The 18,184-nt window shown below is 43.5% G+C and overlaps 1 protein-coding gene across 3 annotated transcripts in view; it reads right to left on the bottom strand.

Annotated features, from left to right (window-relative positions):
• Window positions 1-18,184, bottom strand: part of MAPKBP1 (mitogen-activated protein kinase binding protein 1) — a 101,286-nt gene that overhangs the window by 42,891 nt on the left and 40,211 nt on the right. For all 3 annotated transcript variants that reach the window (XM_018082658.2, XM_018082660.2, XM_018082659.2), the window contains exons 3-5: window positions 6,275-6,337; window positions 5,640-5,697; window positions 2,458-2,628 (exon numbers count right to left, since the gene is read on the bottom strand). In XM_018082658.2, coding sequence (XP_017938147.1) covers window positions 2,458-2,628; window positions 5,640-5,697; window positions 6,275-6,337 — 292 coding nt within the window. The remainder of the gene's footprint in view (window positions 1-2,457; window positions 2,629-5,639; window positions 5,698-6,274; window positions 6,338-18,184) is intronic.

Below are 18,184 nucleotides of genomic sequence, written 5' to 3'. Positions count from 1 at the left end.
TTTCACAGGGAAAACAGTACTTCCATAAATTATGGTTCTTCCATAAATTCTCTCTTTTCTTTAAAGACATGATGATTTATCAAAAGACCCAAAATACAAAAAGATTGGAAGGGAAAAAGCAAAATCTGCTATACCTCAAATGTGCGCTTTAAAATGTCAAAGAGTTTGGAAAAGGAGTAAGAACACACAGGGACAGAAAACAGGATGCAAAATGGTCAGAGAGCAGAAGCTCCCTGTTCACAATATCATCGCTCAGTTTTCTTCCCACTGCCTTTCCCCAGGGAATGGTAGAAGTGAGAAGAAAAAAATTTTCCCCTCTGTCTGTGGTGGGTTTGCAACCATGCAGCACATGGCTGACAACAGTGCATCCCTTTTCATCCTTGCTCTGTTTCCTTTACCTTTCCTTTTAGGGACTCAGTTGCTCCCAGTCTTCCCAACACAATGCCCTCAGTATAAAAATCACTTCACTCCAAGGGCCCCACCAGACTGCGTGCTGACAGAACTGAAGAAACCAGCAACAGAGAAATCTAGGCTTCTGCACTGTCACCATGGAGGATCCTCCAACCCAGACCGGAGGAAAAGCAAGTGGGACAGTGATTATCATAACTTCTTTCAAGACAGTGCACAGAGAAAGGCTTAGGACCCTTGCAGACCTTAACATCTGGATCATTGCTGTGCTCTTTCTTTAGTGAAGCAAAGAAACCCTACAGACAACAGGGGTTCTCTTTTCCACCACAGTCAAAAGACTAAGTCTCCCAGCCAGGAAAAACAGGGAAATCAAAGCAGCAACACAGAGGATAAAAGAAGGGTTGTGGTTAAAAGTGCTGGAAAATGCTTCAGGAGATCTGTATTCACATCTTAGTCTCTCAGTCTTCATTGACTTTGGTCAGGTAAAGTATCTCTAGTTGTGGTGTCCGGCCTGCAAAATAAAGGCTAGCTGGAACTCTTGACAGTCACAGTCTGGAGTGTATGCTTAAAGTGTGTGTTCTTCATCACAGAAGAGTGAGACAGTCCTCATCTCACAAGTTCTCATGCACATAATTATACAGTGAACAGAAAAACCTGCATAAGGCAAAACAAAGCTACTTGCAGAGTCCCACACATGGCACACATTGTGATCCTCTCCAAGTCACTACTTTCATTTATATAAGTGTAAAGAACCAAAAGGCTGAGCACTCACATCTTAACACTGACATATGCACTTAGGTTTTAACACTACACACAGTTCAGCTACACAAAAAAAATAGGAAGGTCAAATTTCAGCTCATGCAGAAGACAACAGTGAGATTTTAAATTACAGCACAGGAGATGTGATGAAAAGAGTAACATACTAAATGAGCATGGACTTACAAGCTGCAAGAGAAGAGAAGGCTCTGGGGAGACCTTATAGCAGCCTTCCACTACCTAATGGGGGTCTATAGGAAACATGGGGAGGGACCCTTTATCAGGGAGTGTAGTGATAGGACAACGGGTAGTGGTTTTAAACTGAAAGAGGGTAGATTTAGATTAGATGTTGCGAAGAAATTCTTTATTGTGAGGGTGATGAGGCACTGGAATGAAATTCTTTACTGTGAGTGTTGTGAGGCACTGGAACAAGCTGAGAAGTTGTAGATGCCGCATCCCTGAATATTTTCAAGGCCAGGTTGAACGAGGCTTTGATGGGATTTCCACCTGCTCTAGTGGAAGCTGTCCCTGCCCATGGCAGAGGAGCTGGAATGATATGATCTTCAAGGTTCCTTCCAACACAAACCATTCTATGATTCAATAATCCTGTGAGATTTAACAAATCCACTTATGTGTTTTTTTAAATCATCTCTTTTAGCACTTGAAGAGGTAACAGGACGTGAATAAGTGCCTAGCATTTATTAATACAGAAGAATCCAAGCCTACTGTCAACAAATGCTTGTTTTCTTATCTACAAAAAACAAATGCTTAAATGTTTACTAGAGGACACAGGCTTTCATCGGCTTTCACCCATTATGAATTCCCTATGTTCTTCTTCTCATCCATCAAGGATGGGATCAGAGTGGGACAACAAACTATCATAACAAAAACAAAACAAGCCAAGAGCATCCACCACACTACAAGAGAAATCCCTGGCTGATGAGAGTTTTCTTCCTCAACCTCATAAATTAGTTTTTAATAAGCTTCTAAAAAAGCACAACGGTTTGGCAAGGTTTCAAAATCCAGGCTTTTCTGGCTGGACAGCAAAATGTCAAACGTCTCCAAGTATAAAGAATATCCCTTCATGGAAGTGACTTAGAACTTCCCTGAGGAACCATAGCTTTCTCTCATGTGTAAATTGGCCTTTGTCTGTGAACATCAAAAACCAAACAATAACTACAGAATTAAAAAAAAGGAGAAAGCAAGATGAAATTGAACTAGTTTACAGTCAAACTGGAAACTCTTTTCAATTAGCAACACCTTGTGGTCCACCCAACCTCCTAGATAACTTACCTTCCATGACCACACATTGACAATCATATCATGCTGGTACCCCACTGAAACAATGTACTTGGAGCTGGGGGAGAAAGCCACACAGGCCACACCGTACTTGTGCTCCTGGAGCTCTGCCACCTGGGTTCGCTCAGCCACATCCCATACCCGAACTGCTGGCATGTGTCCACTCTGAAAGGGACAAGAACAGACACAGAAAAAGAAATGTAACCCCTGAAGTCAGTTCTGACAGATTCGAGCATATGGAGGATGTTGGAAAAAGATGTCTAGATGGTGCACTTACAAAAGACTTAGAGATTCCTTTGATTCTTTAAAGCCCAGGTTGAGACTGACAACCTAAGGAGTATGTGCATTTCAACAGTTGTCCAAAAGTGTTAATACAATCTCCCCTGCTTTAATCCTTTTCTTATGCTACTCACAAAACAGCCACAGATTAGAACAATACTTTTGATGCAAATCTCTGATCTTCGTAATGGGAACTCACAGTCTGCTTATGAAAAGGATTATAACAGATTGTTTTCCTCAGTGAATCAAAAGGCCCTCACATCCTCTGCTCCTAACAAAATGTGGATATCTGAGATATCAAGCCAGGTCCTGCCATACAAAAACATGAAATGACTATTGCGATAACTATCACACACCATTTGCAGGACGCCTCTGGGAGACTAACAGCATCATTTCTGTCACAAAGTCACACATGGATGCATTCTGCCTGAAAGAGTATGGGCCGCGTAATGTCAGAAAGGAAGACATTGATGGAACAGAGCCTCTGTTTGTATGCTTGCTCTCCAGAGAAACAGAAATGCCAATTCAGCATCTTCTGCCAGATAATTCTATTACTTTAACTGTTTGCTATTAAACCAAACTAAAACAAAGCACACAAGATAAGCTGAAATGCTGGCCAAAAAAAACGCACTTGATGCGCAACTCCTACTCAAATAACTGCTCATGATTTCACACTGAAGTCTGTCAAAACAGTAGCTTGCAAGATAACATAACCATGGCAACGTGGCAGAATGGTACCTTTTGGATCAGTTTTAAGTAAGTCATTTGATTGTGTGGGAGAGGCAAGTCTCATCACAAGTAAAAGTCAAAGCTTTAAAAGCTTAAAACTGTGCATATTTTAACTGCCTTGTTCAAAAGCTTTGCCAAGCAACTGCTTGTGACCTGGAAAAATACCATGGTCAGATTTTACTGCAGCTGGTACGGTTCTCCCTCCTGCAAGGCAGAGCTCAGGTCTCCAGGTGGCTGGAAAGATGTTACAATGAGCTGAATCAGCTGCTCTTCAAAGCAATTGCTGTACTTAAACACATACATACACATAAATATTTCCCAGCATCTTAGCATACAGTCCAAGACCTTAATTAACTGAATTTGCATTTCATCTTTTAAGAAATGCTCACCAAAAATGAGCTTTGTGTGACTCCAATGGACAAGGATTCTATGCCTCCACGGAGAGAACTAAAAAATAACAGTTAAAAAAAGAGGAAAACAAATCTGGTTTCTTATGAATTTGAAATATATAAAAGACATTTAATATATTTGGCGGTCAAGGACTAACCTCCATATTCTCCTCCCTGAAAAGCCAGCCATGCAGAAAACTAAGGTGTTATTAGGCAGAATTAGCATGAGGTAGCTAAAAGAGTGTTTGACAAAGTGAACTCAGAGATCGTTTCCCTATGGGACAGAGGTTGAACTAAGGCACAACTGCTGACACCAGCAGGGGACACTGCTACACTAAGCAATAATTCAAATGTCAGAAACGTGGGACGATACTGAAAAAAGAAATGCTTTTACAACAAGGCCAGAGGAGACACGTTTTGCAAGAAGGGGTGGGGGGGAAGTCCCCACAAAACATTCAAGTATAACTGGAATGGCTTTTTTTTAATCTGAATTTGTCATTTACCCCAATGAAGTTTAAAATTGAAAAGTTTGAGTTGTTAGTAAGAAGAGCACCCACTTCATTTTTTACCACTATTCCTACCCCACACGAAAGGAACTGAGTACCAGAAATAAAAACAAAAAAAAGGGAAAATAAAAGAAGGCACCAGAACCATTAGAACTGAACACCATGAAGAAAATATGTATATCATATATATTAGAACTTCAATATAAAGGGAGTTTATTACATTCAGATTTCTAGAGAGTAAGGAGGCATTAAAACATATTACAGCTATAAAACCTCATGTTTTCACTAAAAAGTTAATAACAACGGTCTCTGATCTAATGATGGAAAATTTGTGCTTACTTTTTCTGTGTTATGGTAGCCTCCATCCAAAAACCCCCACGTTGTTTCTACCCTTGGTCTGATCCATGCAGGATTCAAGCCCAGCTTTGGAGCCCCGCAGAGACATGACAGCTGCAATTACGGTGACCGCACTAGGGACCTCTGGAGCAAAGAGTCTCTGTTTTGACAGCTCCAACACAGGACTGTGACATACTTCTCTTCCCTGTGGCTGAGGCTCAGAAGGGAACCTGTTTCACACATGCTCACTCCCCATGTGTTACACAGAGACTAGTGGTAAACTGCCATTAATCACACAAAAGAGCGATCTGAGCCCAACCATATGGAGGTAAGCATTTCTGTGGATTTTTAACATCCAGCAATTCCAACCTCATGACACAGCCCATGTCTTGAACTTCTAATGCAGAACAGACACACAGTGCACTCATCCTTATTCTCCCCCTTGGGCACATTTGGAAAGAGGAAGCAGTTTTTGCCCCCCAGCCAAACATACAATGCCAAACCACAGACACCAGTATCTTCTGTCACTATTCCTAAGCTCCACTCCACACACACTTTTCATTTTTTCCACAAAGTTGTTACTGGCTTCAGTTACTTCCTGAAATCCTGAAGGGACAATGCTAAACAGACCAAGATTCAGGACCATCCAAGTACTCTCCACTGATGTTAGAGTAGAGCCATGCTGTGTATCCTTCCAGTTATTTTCACTCTACCTTCAGCCCACAGATGCCACCCCAGAAGATCCATCCCCCAGGCTGATGAGAGACTGAAATCTGCCCAATGCCATCCGTGACCCAGCAGGTCCACTGAACATTGATGCAACATTGAAACTGATTTGTCTGTGTCAAAGCAGTTCACTGGCCTGTTTCTTCTAAGCCCCTCTGCCCTGCTTCAAAGTGCAGTGGAAAAGGTGTGCCCTTTCTCCTCTCACACTTACCTCTCCTGTAACCAAATATTTGCCATCTGGAGAGAAAGCAAGTGCTGTAATTGTTTTCCTAAAACAGAGAAAATGACACTGAGAAACATTTCCAACATGTGATCTCATTTCAATACATCATGACTAGGGAGTAGGTTGGGATGAATTGAAAAGAGCCTAAAATCACCCATAGTAGCCTGACATAATGATTTTTGCTTTGCCAGGAGGATTCCCTGCTGCCCAAGTCTCAAGCAGCAGCCTACAGCACTGGAAAAGCTCCAAAACTTGAGGTTCATTGTTGTGCCTTTATTCCAGATGCAGGACCATGTCCCAGTGCTGGCTTCAATAATGAGGTCATTGTTTTAGGTGGAGAAAAAAAAAGTTAGATATCATGGAGCTCTAGTAAGATGTCCTCCCTGTCATGCCCATTAGCACTTCCTCATGGGATCACAGTGTTTATGAGGAAGTACCTTGTCAGCAACAGCACCTCACACTAGAAGGAGCTGAAGTCAAAAGAGCAGGCAGCCTGTCCCCAAGGCAACTCTTACTGAGGGGATTTAGTCTGAAGCAACAGCAGCTCCTGCACTGCATTCAAACCATAAAAGCCTTGAATTCACCTCCCACAGAAATCAAGTCCAGCTTAAAGCTTCACTCACCTGGAACTGTTTAGAATATGGTGTTGCTTATTTTTCCTAGGGTTGAACAGCACAACAACACACCTAGATGGAGGAAACAGAAAAACAGAAAGAGATGTTGTGACCATGTGCATAAAGATAACCAAAGAGCCATCCTTGCTGGAAAAGCAGCAGCAAAAGCAGCCTCAAAAAGCTGTTTCATCCCCTAATCTCACAGACTGAGCTGGGGTTAACTCGAAAACATGAAGGAAAAGAACATTCCAGAGGAGAATTAAAGTCTCTCCCATGCTGAGGAGTACCATGTGCTAGTACCATGATTACCTTTCCAGCACCTGGGAGCCCTGAGTCTCTGATTGTTCGAGCTGAACAGAAAGGTTGACCATGAAAGTTTGTGCAACAGCCCTAATAGATTATGCCCCCTTCCATAAAAGTGACCCCTTATGTACTGGGTATCAAAACAGCGTGACTAGAACAGAGTAAGGAGGTAAGGAAGAAAGAGGGAATCTTTCAGAAAAGCTCTCAGGGGATAAAGAAGTGGAGGTAGAGAGGTTAAATTTTTGAGTATAGCAGAAGTAGTGACTGGCCCATTGAGAAATGAGACGTGATGCCAAAAAACTACTGACCCAAGGACCATATCTGCATAAGCAACTTGCTTAGGGGCCTTGCAGAAATTTCTCAGCAAGATGAATTGCAAAAGCAGTAGTGAACTCCTGGTAAACAATATAATCACCTCCACTGGGAGCAAAAACAGTTGCTGACTAGGAGGGGCGGGAAGAAGAGGCTCTTCTTTCCACTAATATTGCCCTTAGCACATTGTCTTAGTGCCTCAACCCACCACAACCAGCCTACAGCAGTCATAGGTACTGAAGCCTTCCCCACTCTCCACAAACACACTACACATCATTTTAAATCTACATGTAACAGCATTTGTCTTGTAGCAGAGAGCAGAAGCAACCAGTAACTAAAAACACTGTTAAGTGAATAAAAGAAGGTAAAATAATTGCTCTGATGACCTTGTGCCCCATTTCTCACTTCACCTCTAAAACAGAAACTGTTTTTCGCCTGCCTCTCTGCTAGAACATGCTGCCAGAGCTTGGAGAGTCCCAGCTCCTCCTTTGCTGTGGTGCCAGGGGAGCACTGCAGGATGTCCCTGCTCCACTGCCAGCAGCCTTTGCCATGGTGGGGACTTCACTCACGTCACCATCGCACTGGGGCTTGCCTGCAAGGCATGCCAGGCTACAGACATCAGTCATGGGGAAAAACGGGCAGGACAGACAAGTAGAGGACCCGGCCTGAAGCAGCCACACAGAAAGGCAAAAAGCTGAGGCGTCACAGAAATCTATTGCAGAATCTCACCTACAGACATCACCAACATTTCAAGACAGGCAGCGCACAGGACAAAGCACACATTGGCATCACACTGCCCATGAAAAGAGCTGCATCCTTCCAGGCCCCCCCGCCACATCCCCAGCAGCAGGCAGGGCTGGGAGTGCTGCAGGCATGGCTCAGGATTGACAGGGACCTGCAACGTCTCCAGCTTCTCCTCACCTAGCCCAGGCAGATGACCTTTCCTTGGGTCTGAACAGGCTATACTGCCAGAAGCAGCATAAATTTTAAAATGGAAGAGAGCAGAAAGGAGGACACACCAATACCCTGAGCTCAGAGTCCCTGGCTGAAGCTGCCACACTCTGTTAACATTGCTAGCTCAAAGCAGATATCCAACCATTCAGGAGACACGCCCTCCTCCCCCTTTAGACTACTCTGCTCCTCATGTCATTCCCCCTAGTCTTCTCCACTCATGCCCTGAAGGCCAAGGCACTAAAAGCACAAAACTTTCCTGATAGTTAAAAGGCAGACAGCCACAATTGGAGATGCCATGTTGTGGAAGAGCAGAGAAAGCATAAATAAGAGGTTTGTTCAGACCGGGATTGATCTTTTCGTACTTTTTACCCTGGGGAACCAAACCGGAGTGTTTCAAGTCAAAGCTATGCTATATATTTCTGAGGGATTAGTTTGAAGAAGCAGGTGGTTTGTGATCCATTAACAAGTCAGGAAAGGTTAAGCCTCTCAAATCACAAGATATGAAACAGGAAGTTAGCAGATGTGAAAATCTATCTAATCCTGAGCCTCCAGCTAATCAGAAAAGCAAAGCAAAACCCCATTATGTGGCATTCGATGGGGTTAATGGACCAAAATCCTGCTGAGTTACAACAGGGATGAATTGTGCTTAAAATAAGCTTCAAAAAACCGGAAAGAATAAAGGAAAGACACAATCTTGACAAAGACTTTCCTACGCAGCTCTTAAATTTAAGTTTCTGTTTTACTGTAAGGAACTTTGTAGAAAAACAGAACTTCAGAGAAGTGAGCAGTTTTAAAAAACACAGGAAAGATATAAAATACAAACCATGGTCTTCAAACCAGGCAAGCAAACAAAACGCTTCCTAGAATAGCATAGTGAACCACAAAGCTTTGCCATTATTAACTTATAGGACAGAACCTTTGGCCACCTAAAATCATGAATTTTAGCTCAACTGCACCCCAGAGCAGGCTGTCTGCCAGCAGGCTTCCTCCCCACTTCCAGCCATTGGCCAAGTCCAGAGGCCACAGGGAATATAAGATCCATCCAGCTCACACAAAAAGGCAGATCAACAAACCACTCCAAGAGCCACACAGCTCCTAGTGCCAGAGCAACCATCACAAACATGGATATTTTAATTTTGTCTTAAGACAACCCCATGCTTGATTCACTGAGTTTGACCCATAATTAACAAGCTCTATCTGGAGGGGTGGGAGTGGATAAATCACAGTATCTCCTTACTGGTCAGCAATCATTGATTTAGGCCATGAAGTAGTAATTTTAACTTGTAGGCTCAGGGAAACAAGATATGTTGATTTGTCAGCTAATAACTAATGTAACTTACTAATTGGTTATGACCTCCTCGCCAATAAAGTCATTTTGCTAGGATTAACTAGTCTTCTGAACTTGCTTTCTTAAATTAACTGCTACCCAACAGAAGCTACTGCAATGCTGTCCCATACTGATTTTCCAGCATCCCTCTCCTGTCTGCCATACACAAGGGCAATGAAGACTTCGGCCAACTCCAAGGATACCTTATTCAGCAAGATGTCAGACAATAAACCATCAGTCTTACAGTGGGGCACAGATACTGTTCTGTGAGTTGGGAGCATCCAAGTCTGAAAACTGGCTTCCTCTCAAAATGCTTGAAAAGGTTTCTAGTCCATTCCACCCTAGAGAGCACATTTCCTCAACAAGCAGAAACTAACTATTTCTAGTTTTTTAATCTCTTTTGAGTGTTCAGGAAATGGCTTTAAGTTGCATCAGAAAGGTTTAGATTGGATATTAGGAAAAATTTCTTCACAGAAGGGGTTGTCAAACATTGGAACAGTCTGCCCAGGGAAGTAGTTGAGTCACCATCCCCAGAGGTATTGAAAAGATGTGTAGATGTGGCACACAGGGACATGGGTTTAGTGGTGGACTTATCAGTATTAGGTCAATGGTTGGACTCAATGATCTCAAGTTCTTTTATAATGGAAGCAATTCCATGACACAGGGAAGCCTAAACTGCCTGCTCAGACACCCAGCTGAGCTCAATGTGGCCCTAGAGCAGCTCCTCCTCCCCAGACAGTCAAGAGTCATTCTCCAGCAGAGCCTGCAGCAGTTTCCCAAACAATAAAGTTCAGAACCCATCAATACTCTGTCTTAGCAAAGGAAATTGGTCTAGTAAAATACATGGAATGGAGACATTGAATGTTCAGGTTGCTGACCCACCCAGTTCACGCTGCCTCCAAGTCCAGTAAGGCTACAAAGCCCTCAGGAGACTCAAAGTATCTACTTCTTTCTGTTTATGCTGGCTTTAATCTTACAGCAGTTAAAATAATAAAAATAATTACCATGGAAAATTAATTGCATACAAGAGCATACACCCATCTATCCATCCTCCACCTTTGTCTGCTCCTTTGTAAGACTGCATTCAGTATTTTACAGCCAGAGGGATAGGAAAGAATGCAAGGGAAGAGAGCACTGATCTTTTTGTTCCCAGCTTCCAATTGTGGATGTAGACCAAGCAAAGTACTTCAAACTTGCACTTCTATCATGATCACATCACCTGTTCCACCCACTCCACCCCTTTCCCAAATTGAAGCTTTCAAAGCAAAATCAAGTTCTCAAGACACCTTTGTCTGGAGATGTTTTTAAATGCTAGTGCCAACATGCAAACTAAGACTAGCTCCAGAAACACCTCACATGGGACATACAGAGCTTGGCACACACCAGCTGTTGAGAAAGTCAAAACTGTTAGCACCCTTATTTCAGCACAAACCCTACCTCCCCTGCAGCTGCAGGCAGGGCTTGATGATCACAGCAACTTTTTAATCCACAAGTATATTCTGATTTCCAAGACATTTATAGAAACTATTCACTGCTGCATGAATTACTGCTTTACAAACCATCTATCAGCCAGCTGAGATCAAGTGTCCTGTTTGTTTTCATGCTGGTTCCTGCAGAGGTCATTGGCAATGGTACACATATTCAAAGGTATTATTTTTAGGTCTATGATGCCACTCCACAACCTTTAAGTACACCTTCCTGATGCAAGCAACTTTTATAAACAACTTGGCTGTGGAATCTTTCCTAGTATGCATCTTTCTTGTGGGACATTCAGGTAATACAAGGAAAGGACAGAATTAGCTCTCACAGCGATGTCAAAGGTTTTTGCAGACAACCTGAGCACTCTCCATCAGGGATCCCATTTGCATCAGCCAACAAGAAATGTTCCTTGCAGAGCTTTCCAAAACTCCAGGAACTCACAGCCCTATCTTATATGTTCACAACTGTATACACAGATAAAAAGTGAGGGTGAGAGGTGGGCAGGAAATTCACAGCAGTTTCCATTGGCTCCAGCAAAAGGAAAAAACCCCACAAAATATTAAAAAAAAGCAATTTCCCTAGACTAAATATAGTAGCAGGAATGGAGAGGAATCAGATGTCAGTATCGCATTTACACAAAGTATCTGACTCATTAAGTCAGCAGCAGTGGGTCACTCCATGCAGCTCCTGCCCCCTTTACTGCCAACTTTTCTCCTATTAACTTTACTCCTACAATTACCAAAAATCATAGTTTCTGGCCATTTTACTCTTCTCATTGTCCTATTTCCCCACACATCCCTCTATTCTCAGTTGCCTTCCCCCAGTCATCTCCTTCCTCACCCTTCTTCAGTAAGCTGATAAAACCCAAATTTCTGCAGAAGTCTGTTTTCCTCTTTCCTTCCTCTGCAGGCCCCCACTCCAAAGGGATTGGGAAAATTAAAAGGCTATGATAGCATTCCTTTCCAAGCTACCCATCAACCCAGCATTACCCTGTCTTGTGGGACACATGACTATAGGCAGACTTCATGTGTCAATCCCTCCTCTCTCAAATGCTTGCAGCCTATGCTATAAAGAAGACACTGTACAGAGGAAAGAAAACTCCATTAAGACATCAAAACAAATGTTGGCTTTCCTTTTTTCCCCCCCACAATATATTCCTCTCATGCCACTCCAAGAATAAATGAAAAGAGCAAACAGTCCCATCTCTTCAAAATCGGTCCATTTCTCAATTTCTGGCTCATTCTCTGCTTTCTTCCCCACACCCAAAGCTATTCAAATGAGAGTGCAATAGCTTCCTACGCATTAAATGCAGGGGAAAAAAAGACTTTGATAAGAACAACATCTTTTTTACACTGCATTGGTTGCCTAGGGAAGCTCGATCAGAGCGAAGCAGTGTCTACAAAAGCTGGTGTTAATTTTCTATGTGGCAACTCTTCCTGCCAGAAAGCTTCTTTAATTCACAGCCAGTACTGGGAGTGGGTTAACAGTGATGAGAGAGGATGTGCACACTGACTGCAACTGAATAGGTATTTTCATGCAAGCTATGTTAATTACATGCATGCTGAGAAGAAAGATCTGTCTGTTGAGAGGTTAAGAGTTGGGTGTCACTCCCTGAGCAGAAAAGCCTGCAAAGTTCCCTGCGCCAATCTGTGATCCAAGAACTGGAAAGGTGGAAGCCTGAGAGATGCAGCTAAATTCACACTTCAGAAACCAATGCAGGCTAATGAAAAAACACAAATACTGAACAAGAAACCCACCATGAAAAAGAATGTCCATGATATATTTAGTGTCACTAAACTAATAGTGCAGAAATTTCTGATTGCCAACCAGGGGGACATTTGTTCTGTTTAAAAGGCTGCGTGGCACCTCAAATCTGCAGGAGTGGGAGCTCAAACACACCACAGAACACGCTCCACTCCCAAAACCACAGAAGAACCAGGCCAAACTAAAGTCCAGCATCTTGCCTCCAATAGCCCAGGCCTAGGGAAGAATAGAACATATTTAAGATACTTGTCCAGACTATTCTCTCAGCCTCCAGAAATTTGACATTCAGAGATATCTTAAACCAGTGGGCACCACACCCAAGAAGAAGACTAGCACAGGAAATTGAGTCTACAATGCAGCAGAGCTAAACTGACAAGAAGGATTTGTAGGGATAATCCCCAAAGGGACAAGGGCAGCCTCAGTTCTCATCATTATTTCAGCCTACTGAATTCACCTTATCCATCCCACTGACTGATCCTCAAAGTTGAGTCCCCTGCAAAAACTTCACTGGTGCCTATGTGATCTGATGACATCCAGAAAAGCAGGCAACTTGCTTCTACCTGTCATCTGGCACGGATGCTGCCATCCTCATGATCTTCTGCTGCCAGCATAGTTTGTGCCTGTCTACCTGTACAGGCCCTGCTGCAGATGAGGGGAACAGGGCAGAGTGCCCAGAAAGCTCCTCCTCAGCTCCTGCCCTGCACAGGGCCAACAAAAACTTCTGCTGTGCACAGCCAACAGCTTTCACTGGCTGCTCTCAACAGCCCCTCTACACCTGCCAGACTATATCTTTAAAACAACCAGCCAGCTGTGTCTCTGACCTCAAGCTGCAGATGGCAGAGAACAGATGCACAGATCTGAAAAGGTACCCAGAACACTTTAAAAATACTTAAGAAAACCCCAACACATAAATGGATAAAAAGATCTGATAAGGAACAGATATTGTGACTGTAACACCAAACAGCCCATGCCTCTCTACTTGCATACACACAGGCACCACTGAAGTTTCAGCTTTACTGGGAACACAGAGGAGAAACTCTGCAGAAGTTTCCCTGCCTGCCTCCTCCCAGAGTGAAGGTACTGCCTGTCCACATGGACTGGCTACAGTGATCTTACTGCAACATATCCTCAACCCCGTACAACTACTGCATGTGGAAAATTCTTAGCATGAAAACCTCCAATGCTCAGTTATTTCAAAGTCTCTTTTTAAGGAGGCAGAGCAGAGGAGGAGGAGGAGGATTTTTAAAACTGGCAACCCTTCTGACACTGGGCAAACATAAGGCAGGGTGATGACTCAGGACAACGCTTTGCAAGAAACAGATGCAGAGAGAAAAGACAGCCTGGGTCCTGTCTCCCACCGTATAAGTTGTACACTCCAGAGCAGCCACACTGGAGCCAGAGACATGGCAGTAGTGCCCTCGGGAGAGTGATGGCTTTTCACAGAGCTGCACAATAAGGAGGCACCTTTTCTGGGGGGCAAAGAGCTAAGCCAGACAGAGATTGTGAAAGACTTGGGCAAGAAATGCATATGGGGAAAGCAGAGGGGAGAAAAAGGCTCAGAGGAAAACCATGAAATTTAAACCAGTTTACTAACTGGGAATCATTACAGTTGCAAGGAAGATGAAAATTATTCCAGTTAATTGTTATGGCTCACGGCTGTCTAGTCATCAGTGATTGAGCAGGAACTTCACCTTGAAAACAACTCCATTCCCTTCAACACTTCAAAGCCAGGAGAGGAAAAAGAAAATAACCTCATGAATGAGAAACCAGCAATAAAACCCTGTCCTAGCAGAACCAGGGACAGGCCATCTCTGCTGCGTTGCAGAATACTCCACCTCTCCTCCAGGCTCCACCAAAGGTAGGTGGAAAAATGCAGCCAGGCAAAATGGCAGCTGTACTTACACAAAATGAATTGTCCATCAGCCTGTACATCTGACAAGCTTAAAAAGACGTACGGCACCGATGACAAACACCTGTGCACACGTGTATATATGCAGGTATATATACAGACACATGCATACATACGGTTCATGGCTGACTACACACACACACACGCACGTACAGAGTCCACATTTCTCCCTCCCTCTCTCCAAAACCACCCATTTCCCTAGGGGAAGGGAAGCAATGCCAGCAATACACCTACACGAAGCATCAAATCAACTGGGCAAGGAGTAGGAGTTGCAGAGCTGTGTTTTATTTCAGCACTCTTGGCAAACACCCTTGGAATATAGCAAATGAGCAGCAGCCCTGGGGGCTAGAGCAATGGGCAACTGGTGATAGGAAGGCTGGAGGAATAAAAGGATCGCTGAGATCGTTCACGACAAGAAAATGTGCTGATCAGACAGACAAGAAAGACTGAGAAGCAGTAGGAAATAAAGTCTTGAGCAGAAGCTGGCTGGTTCCAGGTGTGACCAAGGAAGATAAAATAAACAGCCAGAACACGGCTGAAAACCTGAACAGCTTTGCATCAAGGCAGGGAATGCAAATCCAGGATGAGTGCTACAGAATCATAGCATACTGCGTTCATTCGAGAGACATGACCTGTCTCCACATGCTGAGGTCTCTTCCCAAAGTTACAGCTGCCACAGACACATCGACAAGGAGAAAATAACAACTATCTGTCCTGACAGACCAGCCAAGACACCTGCTTCAGGGATCTCTTGCTTCCCAGTTGTGCTCCACCCCTCCACTTACTCCAAAGATTCAGTCCCTCTTCTATCAGTGTCTGGCTGGCAGACCCAGATTTGCCATTCTCAGCAAGAGACCTTAAGCTGTGTACTGAGTTTCCTGGGTTTGCTTGCTCTGAACTTTTCTTGACCTGCTTATAGCTCTGTTTTACTTGGTTGAGCTGTAACAGCAATTTGTCTGACCAGGTGTCTATAGATAATTTGTTTTACTTCTGTTTATCTTTTGTGCAATACAACCATAGTTTTATATAAACAACATTGACCAGCAGTTATTTTATGTAGACTGAGATATTTACAACTAACATGATGACACAGCAGAGAAAAATGCAGGCATGGTATGAGAGCAGAGGCCCTGAGAAGTGGAGATGCGGGATGCAGTGCAGAGGAGGACAGGCACGGGATGATAAGAGATGAGGCAAATGCTTGGCATTGGAGACCCAATGGCTGTGAACAGCTCACCCACGGTCTGTTAAGGAAATACAGACCTGGAGCTGAACAAAACAGGTTTTAGGCATAACAAAGAAAAATTATCCAATGTGCATGAAAGACACCATACATAGTGAATTCCAGAAGCATTGAGGAGCTGTGCAAGATATGCAAGTGTGTTGGTAAACATATAAAAAATTACCCAGCTGGACTTTGGAGTCAGGAAGAATCCAGCAACACCCACATAATACTCTTCCCAGTATTGAAGGGCTACAAAGCTGAAGATTCACCCCCAACGACTGACTTTAAGATCCAAAGGAACACCACAAGGAAGCATAACACCAGGAAAAACAACCAGAAACACACAAATTTATTACAGTTTTAGTTGCATTATCATAATTATTGAGACATTTCTATATAAAATTATCCTAATGCATTATTATTCCTTCTTTTTCTGTAATAATTAGTGGTAGAGTAAAATGATTCTTGAATTGGAGTGTTATGAATTCAGTTATACTAACAATAATTTTTTGGGATTTTTAATACTCATACACAGCCCGTATATAAGGGTGTTTCTTCTTTTCCCATAAACAACTGTGAGCGTAACAAAGGTCAAGTGGAGGGCCTCAGAGAAAAGAAAATGGACAGATGTAGGAGAAGAGAGTGCAAACAAAGACAAGGTGAAGAAAAAATGAGGAAAAAAATTAAAAAAACAGGCAAAGAGCAGTTCAGAGGGAAAGGCAAGAAAGAGATATGGAAGCAAAGTTTACAATAAAATTCCTGCAGAATAATCAAATCTGCCATCAAGTGCTGAGCAAATTCAGCTCTCCAGCCCAACAGTATAACAAGAGAAGATGGGAGCTCTCTCTGCAGCTGCTTCCAGAGATTTGCAGACCCAGCTGGGCTTACACAGTGAAATCTGGCTCTACACTTCAGGTCTGCATCGAGTTCTCTACAAGAGCTGTTCCCAACACACCATGAACCCTCAAAAGCTGAATATGTGTCTTCTTTTAAAATCAAGTCCCAAAGGAAAAATATAGCAATTGGCTAACACCTCTGTTTTCAGCAGCATGCACAGCCAGAGTATTCCCTCATTGTGCCTGAGCAACTCAGGAGCAGGGAGAAAGATCTGTACATCAAACTAATCATCTGGGGCAGACAAACATGACAATGACAGCTCATGGCCTAGGCCTCAGGGCTTTAGCTGTTTTACCACGAGCAAGAAATGTAGCCAATATTAAAGTGGCATTAATCAAATGAGCAAAACAAAAAGTAATGAAATTTAAGTCTCTGTCTGCCAGCCCCCTCCCCACCACCATCTCCCTAGGGAGGATGGTCACAAGTGGGGTAAGGCTCTGGGAAGGCTCCTCCAGTGCTCATCGACCCATCATTGATCTCTCCTGCATTCCAGAGCAGGCAGCAAAATCCCCCACTGCAACAAAGAAACTGGAGCAGCTTTTCCTACTGAATGCTTCAGTAAGCATAATCCATGTTGTATCTCTGTAAGAGTGTCAGAGACAAAAAAAAAAAAAGGCAAAACCCCAAACCTGCTTCTTCAAAAGCATGGATTTAAAGAATCACTTGCTCAAATGGTCAGTTTTCTACTCCTCTAGGCATGGGCAAAGCTCACAGCTGCCTCAGGCAGCAGGCTGCCAGGTCCACAGAAAGGCACTAAAGCCTCTTGCCAACCCTGCCTACTCAGAGCCCTACAAGGTAAGGCTGGCAGATGGTGAAAGAAGGGACAGGGGAGAGTCTGCTTCTCCCCACAACTGCTGCTCATGGCACAATGCATGGGAAGCCTGCTGCAGCTCCCAGACCCAAATATCCAGAGCTCTTGCCAGCTCCCTGTCCCAGCCCTCCTGCTTCTCAGAGAGAGAACAGCTCAGATATTGCCAGATTGGCAAAGTTTAATTCTGCCTATGTTATCTTTTTAGAAGCCTTGTGACAGCTCTGCCTTTAATGGAAGATGAACATTTACCTCCGCTTTGCCTGTATCTCAGCATAATACACAGCATTTTAAATGCACTGAAAATTTTCTTCAGAGTACCTGATGTGTATCAGTTGTCAGGAGACCTGAAAAGACAGTTTTCCTGGAAGCAGAAGCAACTGTGATATAATCCAGTTTTATCTTTTCTCTTGTCACAGAGAAATGTTGTGAGGTTAGAGCCCAAGACTAAGAAGCATTAGGTCAGCATTGCAGTAAAAGCATAGCAACTGACTCCAAAGGCAAGAAATTGGCTGGTATCAGCTCAGTCAGTCCCTGACTGCCAGCTGAAAGAACCAGGTTCAGGTGCACAACAGGCCAATGCATGTGCGTGTTGCAGGGCACAGCTTCCAGCACAGCCCAGAGGGGAGGGCCAAGTCCTACATCTGGTTCCTAAGCAATAGTCAGGGCACTTGTAGGCATGCTTATAATAAACAAAATACACCATTTCTTGGCACTTCTTAGCTATTCTAGCATGATCCTCTTTCACCTTTAACTCATTGCCTTCTGACACTGAGTGAAACCCAAGACCATTTACAGTGCCAGATTTTCCAGGAAGAGGAAAAGGATTGACTCCTTGTTGTTCATACCTGGTGATGGGATATATCGTTTGGACTGTATGTGCTTCTTTTAAGTCAAACTCTGTGATTTGTGTCAAGGTTGCCAGGAGACACAGTGCCTGT

Source organism: Manacus vitellinus, unplaced genomic scaffold (genome assembly GCF_001715985.3).
Source record: "Manacus vitellinus isolate BGI_N305 unplaced genomic scaffold, ASM171598v3 scaffold_6_pilon, whole genome shotgun sequence".
NCBI classification, from domain to species: domain Eukaryota; kingdom Metazoa; phylum Chordata; class Aves; order Passeriformes; family Pipridae; genus Manacus; species Manacus vitellinus.
Note: the sequence above shows the minus strand (reverse complement) of the source record. Positions and strands in the feature narration are given on the sequence as shown.